The sequence below is a fragment of the Sinocyclocheilus anshuiensis genome, unplaced genomic scaffold, assembly GCF_001515605.1.
Source record: "Sinocyclocheilus anshuiensis isolate Anshui unplaced genomic scaffold, SAMN03320099.WGS_v1.1 scaffold270, whole genome shotgun sequence".
In the NCBI taxonomy this organism is placed as follows: Eukaryota; Metazoa; Chordata; class Actinopteri; order Cypriniformes; family Cyprinidae; genus Sinocyclocheilus; species Sinocyclocheilus anshuiensis.
Window position 1 is genome coordinate 282,180 of NW_015546041.1, and position 7,335 is coordinate 289,514.

General features: G+C 38.5%; 1 protein-coding gene across 1 annotated transcript; it reads left to right on the forward strand.

The window, feature by feature from the left end:
- The first annotated feature begins 1,718 nt into the window (after window positions 1-1,718).
- LOC107698965 (claudin-1-like) lies at window positions 1,719-4,832 on the forward strand. The gene is made up of 4 exons (XM_016500108.1): window positions 1,719-2,033; window positions 2,941-3,105; window positions 3,718-3,802; window positions 4,119-4,832. The coding sequence occupies exons 1-4, from the start codon at window positions 1,811-1,813 to the stop codon at window positions 4,273-4,275; spliced, it is 630 nt and encodes a 209-aa protein (XP_016355594.1). The 5' UTR covers window positions 1,719-1,810; the 3' UTR covers window positions 4,276-4,832.
- The last annotated feature ends 2,503 nt before the right edge of the window (window positions 4,833-7,335 follow it).

Here is a 7,335-nt window from a genome sequence, read left to right on the forward strand (position 1 = left end):
CACATGTTACATGTACTTACTATTATAATAGCAATACATTATGCATAAATATACCTATGCAAGTAACCCAAAGCCAAACCCTAATCCTAACCCTAACCATATAGTAAGTACATGTAGTTAATGTATATTACGTAGTACTTAAATGTATAATTACACTGTAACAAGGACACCTTAAATTAAAGTGTAATCAAAATAATTCTAATGCATTTATTCTTTAAGCTCAGTTATTGATTCCTTCATTTCAACATTTATTAATACATTGTTAAAATCATTAAACAACAAAAAGTTGTATCGGTTAATATTATTTAATGTTAATATTATTTAATGAATATGAACTAAGCATGAACATTTGTTTACTAACATTAACAAAGATGAATAAATACTGCAACAAATGCATTTCTCATTGTTTGTTAATGTTAATGCATTAACTGATGTTAAGTAATGAGACCTTCCCAGCCAACAGAATGTGTTCTAGAAACATTTTGTTAACTTTCTTATTAAGTTCCATTTACACTAAACTTTCTGAAACAATTAGTAACATTTAAAAACGTTAGATAAACATTCAACTACCATGAACGATGTAGCCTATAATGTTTTTGTGCTAAAGTTTTGAGAACATTAGTAAGCACCAAATAACTTTGAATTAATTATTGAATTAATTTATGATGTGTAACATTCTATTAACAGTAGTGGAAGAGCGTTTGTTCAGTTAGCTGGGTTATTGTCAGTGGTGGAGCCAGGACGTTTTCATAGGGTTGGCCAGGAAGGTGCCAGCAACCAGTCTGGCTTGGCACAGAAATCTTTATTATTTCAGTATAAAAATGTGTTTGACTATTAATAAAGTACTGGACTGTTTTAGTGCCAAAAAACACAACTGAATACAAATAATTTGTACTTGTAATTTAGATAGTTGTGAATTAGATCAAGTAATACTGAGTGAATATGACATTTTTTGTTTTATTCCTCACCTCCAGGTATTTTAATTGTCACGGATGGGGTGGAGAGATGAGGCGAGGACTCAAAGATGTAGGAAATGGGCTCTTTATTAATAGTAAAAATAAACAAAACTAACAAAAAGTACCCCGAGGGGGAAAACAGGCAGGAAGGCCAGAACAGGGCACAGAGAGGAGAGGAGGTGGAACTGGGGGAGGGATGGTGGGCCAGGCCTGTGGAGTGGAGGAGGGCCTGGAGACTGTGGCAGAGCAAGTGACCAGGGCGGAGCTGAAGACCACCACAGCAGAGCAAACAGAGCCAAAGATCCCCACAGCGAAGCAGACGACCACCACAGTAAGGCCAACGGGACCAAAGGTGGAGCTGACGGAGCTGAAGACCACTTCTGCAGAGCTGACAAGGTAGATGACCCTGCTGGCAGATCAGACAGGACTGCAACGAAGAGCACAGAGAGGCTAGTAACAGCCTTTATGGCCGTAACAGGACAGGCAGACAGTTCATAATTTTCTTATATAGCATATTATATAGCATTTCATTTTATTTGATTATTACATAATTATTCATTAATATGCGTGTTGTTATTTTTTTTTATTTCCACGGTCTGAAGAAGAATAAGTTACACTATTGCTACAAGCTTAGAACTCTGAGTGTATGTTGTGTGAAAGTGTGAAAGTGCTCGGAGGCGGTAGGAGGTGCGTGAGGATCTTCAGGTGGAGCTTCAGCGCCGGTGAGGAGGAGGAGGAGGAGGAGGAGGAGGATGATGCTGGAGGAGTTTCATTCATGTGTCAGGCGCACCACGAGCAGCTCTCAGCGCATCTCACTCACTCCAGCAGCTGTAACTCCACACTTCACTCCAGCAATGGCCAACGCAGGGCTGCAGCTCCTCGGCTACACTTTGGCTTTTCTGGGTCTCCTGGGACTCGTCGCATCCACGGCCATGGCCGAGTGGAAGATGTCCTCATACGCCGGAGACAACATCATCACCGCGCAGGCCATGTATGAGGGGCTCTGGCGCTCCTGTGTGTATCAGAGCACCGGACAGATGCAGTGCAAAGTCTATGACTCCTTACTGCAGCTGCCAGGTAGGAGCGCGATCAGTGTGTGTGTGTGTGTGTGTGACCCGCTTCTTGTCCAGACAAGTCAGGCGAATAGCACAAATTCTTAAGCAGATGTTTAATACGATTACTGAAAAACCTCAGGATGTAAGAGTTAAAAGTTAAGACGGAATTGTATTTGTGTAACAAAATGAATACAAAAAAGATGTTTCCATCCCTCAGACACTGAAATAGAACATATTTACGCACTTCTCAGAGTCAAACAATATGTTTATTGGCATCATTGACATGTACAGCTTAAAATATTAAACTATATAAATCAGGTTATATCAGTTATCAGAGTACACTCACACACACACACACACACACACACTCACACACTCACACCTGATGCCTTGCTCAAGGGTACCTCTGTCATGGTTATTGAGGGTGGAAGAGAGTGCTGTTCGTTCACTCCCACCTACACCTACAATTCCTGGCAGTACTGAGACTCGAACCCATGACCTTTGGGTTTCATGTCCAACTCTCTAACCCTTAGGCCACAACTAGTCCCAGTTACATGTTATGTTATGTTATATTATGTTATGTTATGTTATGTTATGCTATGCTATGCTATGTTATGTTATATTATGTTATGTTATGCTATGCTATGCTATGCTATGCTATGCTATGTTATGTTATGTTATGTTATGTTATGTATGTTATGTTATGTTATGTTATGTTACGTTGCGTTACGTTACGTTACGTTACGTTACGTTATGTTATGTTGCTTATGTTATGTTATGTTATGTTATGTTGCTTATGTTATGTTATGTTATGTTATGTTATGTTGCTTATGTTATGTCATGTTATGTTGCTTATGTTATGTTATGTTGCTTATGTTATGTTATGTTATGTTATGTTGCTTATGTTATGTTATGTGTGTCTGTCTCAGGAGAGGTTCAGGCGTCTCGCGGTTTCATGATCACCTCCATCTTCCTGTGCGGCGTCGGACTGCTGGTCGCTGCCGTCGGCATGAAGTGCACCACCTGCCTGTCTGACGAAAAAGAACAGAAGAACAAAGTGGCTGTGGCTGGAGGTGTTCTCTTCATCATCGCAGATATGTTGCTTTTCACTCTCTGTAGAATCTACTCAGTAAATCTGAGGCAACCATTAGCACTCGGTTTGTGTGGGTGGATTTCATCAGATGTGTTGAGTAAAGATAAAACGGATATGACACACTAAAAGAAATAATGCAAGTCATTTTTCAATGCATTACACAACTAATTATTTACTTAGAATTACTTATAAAAAGTGGGTAATATGAAGTCTTGTTTGTTATTATTTGTTTAAAATAGCAGGTGTTTGCAATGAACAAGTAAGAAGTTACGTATCACTGCACTGACTTCAGCACAGCTAATGCTGAATTAAAACTCAAATTCACAAATCTGCTCACAGCCCAACCACACACTCCGGCCTTCAGCACAATATAAACTTCAACATAACACAAACTCTTTTAAATGTCAGGCCAGCAATTGTTTGATTACCAACACTCCTCAAAAGATCTACATTTGTATTCGACAGAAGTTTTGAACTTGAGTAAGTGATGACAGAATTGTCATTTTTTTGGGCGAATTATCACTTTAATGAAGTCTGGTAAACAAAATAATTAAACTATTAAAATCTGTTCCCGTGCAGCATGTTCATGTCAGATCTCTTCTTATTTCTACAAGGATTTGTGCTCTTGTTGCCACCAGCTGGTATGGAGAAAACATAAGGAAGACGTTCTTTGATCCATTTACTCCTACAAATGCAAGGTGAGTGTCAGGAGTTTACTCTAGTAAAACACTGAATGTAGTAAATGTATCATGTGTGCTGTAACCTGTGAGGCTTTATAAATCTATACATCTAACATATGGATTCTTAATTGTTCAATAATACATATGTAAATATGAATTTACTGAAGTATTATTAAGCAATACTGATTTATTGATGGTATCCATCCAAAAATTGTGAAAACTGTTATTGATGTAGCGATGTCTTGAAGATTGGTGAATGAAGCTCCTCTCATGTTGTGAGGTTGAATGCTGTGGTGAGGTGGATGTTGTGAGCTGATGCTGGTCGTGTGCACAGATATGAGTTCGGGAAGGCTCTGTACGTGGGCTGGGGCGCTTCGGCTCTGACCCTCATCGGTGGGATCATGCTCTGCTGTAACTGTGCGTGTAAACCCGCCGGGAAATCCTACCCGCCTCCTCGTGCGGCAGGACGACCGGGAACCGACCGCGTGTGAATGCAGTCACAAACAGCTCATGAACACTACAGCATCCGTCTGCTAGTGATGTGCCAAGCAGCTTTGGCTTCCTTGATTTATGAATTGTTTTATTACCAAAACTTCTCATGGGGTATTAAACCACTATATCAGCTCTATCAATGTGTTTCTTTGTCGATATTCAATAAAAATGTCTTGATAGATAAATTTTCTGCACTGATGTTATTGAAAAAAAAACATTATTCAGTAATAACTCTTGGCTTAAAGCTGAAGTGTCACTGGTTTCCTGAACATGCTCCCAGTTTGCCATTGGTCCGTCACACTGATAGCTCCGCCCCAAACTCAAATCATTGGTTGAGTTGTTAGCTATGATTCAATTCAAAGATGCAAATTAAACTTGTGTGAAAAATTGGAATATCACATAAAACATTTGCAAATAAAGCACTATTTCCATTCCTTGTGTTCAAGAGAACAAAATCATCACTTACTGGTAAATGGTGCAAATTATCATTATTAATAAAAAGTTGCTGCATCCGGTAAAGACTGTGACCCCCCCCCCCACACACATAATAAATGAAGAAAGGAAAAAAACAACCGCTGTCGTGTTTTCTTGTGTTTGGATGCCGATGTCTGAACACAATCATGTGTAATTACCCCAAATCATTTCAATGACAGACTCTAGCTCAGGCATGTCAGAATTATTAATTAAATACAGCATTTGAGATGGTGTGCGATGAGATTTATTTGCTGGTTAGTCTAGTAATCCAATCATATCAACTGTTGAGTCTTTTGTTAAGCATCAGAATTTATCTGGTGAATGTTTCCGTCGTAGTTTATGCGTATGTTTCTTTTTGTTGAATACAACAATAATGCTGTATTATTTTGTGAATAAAAAAAATCATACACCTCAGCTGAGTGCATGATTATGCACATTTCAAAATGTGATGTTCATCTAGGTGTTTACAGCATTCTTTTAAGCATATCCCAAAATTTACATAAAAATATGTGGATGGAAACACAGCTAGTGTGACAGTGCTGGGCTGATCGTAACCCTCATACAGAGTTACAAACTACAAATGGCTCTGAACATCAAACCAAGACAGAAGAAATGATCTGAACATCCAAAACTATGACATCAGCTTAATGTTTTCACTCACTATCAACAGATGTTTGGTTGATAAAAACAGCAGTCTGTGTTCGACTCTTGAGCTGTGTGTTCTCTGTCGTGTGTGTGTTTGTTTGGTTGAACCTGCACAGACCTGCACCACATTCCTCACACATTATCCATCAGAACTGAAGATCAGAGTTCTCCAGCATCTCTTCATGGATGTGCTCGTAACTCAAGACTGAAGGCACTGAGCTGTGTTTCTGGAGAAACAGACGTGACTCAGGACTGCTCGTAATCTCAGCAAACTCACTATTAAATGTGCCAGAAACCACAGCATCAGCACAAACAGACAGACAGTGCATGTCTGGTTATGAATGTTTGTCTATAGGTGTGTTTAATTTGTTAGATCACACTCCTCTGACGGCTCATAATAATGTCACTGGGACTCTTACCTGTCCATTACACTGACTAGACTCTGATTTAATCAGAACTAAATCCCAATCTGCTCACACCAGTGAGTTTTCTGACATTCATACAAATGAGCCATGTGTGACATCTGATCACAGTAGTGTCTGTACTTTGTCTTTGCTTTTGCCAGTGTTTTCATGATGTACTAGATCATGTTCCCCACACTGACTTTCACACACCCCTGGTGGCTGGCGAGGGAACTGCAGGGGATTGTGAGTTTATAAAAAGCTAATATATAAATAAAATGGGAATTTGGTGTCGAAAGGGACAAATGATTGCCAAAGGAAATCACTCGCTCTTACTGTTAGACTGAAAGAGAAGTACAAAAACAAAAATAAAAATAAATTGTTTTTGTGGACTCGTTAAACATCTACATTTAGATGAATAGCATGTCATGCGATGTCAGAGTATTTATTTCTATAACATATGTAGCCTGATATTCTTAAAAACTGTGCATCTGTGTGATCTGATGTGTTTAATATCTAATGTGAAATGTTTTGTATACAACTCAGTAATCCCGTAATTATCAGCTCACAGCTACACAGCTTTCATGTTTCTGATAACAGATAAAACTGCTTCTGTTGTAAAAAAAAAATTGTTTGGTGCACTACTTTAGTACGTAAAATTGATTTTAATTATGTAATATATATTTGCACAAATTACAGTTATCAAGGTTGAGAGTTGAGATGAGGATCTACAGCCACAAGACTGATTTTAAATCAGCATTATTACAATCCAGATCATGACAGAAGAACTAACGCAGCAGCTCTGCATTCACTATAAAGACAACAACCAACAATGAATGAAAACTGAAGAGGGTTTAAATACACAGCATAATGAAGAACTAAATGAGAAACAGGTGAAAGTCATCTGGAACCATAGAAACAAACCAGCAAACAAGAACTAAACACAGGAAACAAGAGCGTACAACCAGGAACACAAACCAAAACTGTACAGCAATGCAACAATACTACACAGAACAAACGTCATATAACTGAACACAACATGATAGAAAAAGTTAATTCTAGCTGATGTCAGGTACAGTATATAAGAATGTGCTGTCTGTATGATCACTCATATGCCTGCAGTGTTTGCTTTTCATTCACACCACAACACTCGATAAAGGTGTGCTTATAGGAATGTTAAAAACAGAAACATAAATAAAATAGTCTTACATTGACAGCAATATATTTAATCATATCACAGTAGATTGTATGGAAGTGAAGAAAGGTTGTGGAAGGTGACTCTGTACTTTGTCATGACAGAACCAGCAGGAAATAAGCAAAGCTGCTTGTCTGAAGAGATTAAAAGAGAAGATTTGCCTTGTTTGGCATTCTGATTTTACTGTAATAATAAAAATAAAACTGTCATAAATTGTCATGCACATTCAAGCAAGCAGGGGTGGTTACCATTCATTTGACTGCTGTCACACAGCTCTTCTTACACATTTATCCAGTGTGTGTGTGTGTGTGTGTGTGTGTGTGTGTGTGTGTGTGGGAGATGTA

Coding starts and splice junctions, on each gene's coding strand:
- LOC107698965 (XM_016500108.1), top strand. CDS start 1,811: ATGGCCAACGCAGGGCTGCAGCTCCTCGGCTACACTTTGGCTTTTCTG. Junction 3,106..3,717: donor TGTTCTCTTCATCATCGCAG/ATATGTTGCTTT, acceptor TTATTTCTACAA/GGATTTGTGCTCTTGTTGCC. Junction 3,803..4,118: donor TTTACTCCTACAAATGCAAG/GTGAGTGTCAGG, acceptor TCGTGTGCACAG/ATATGAGTTCGGGAAGGCTC.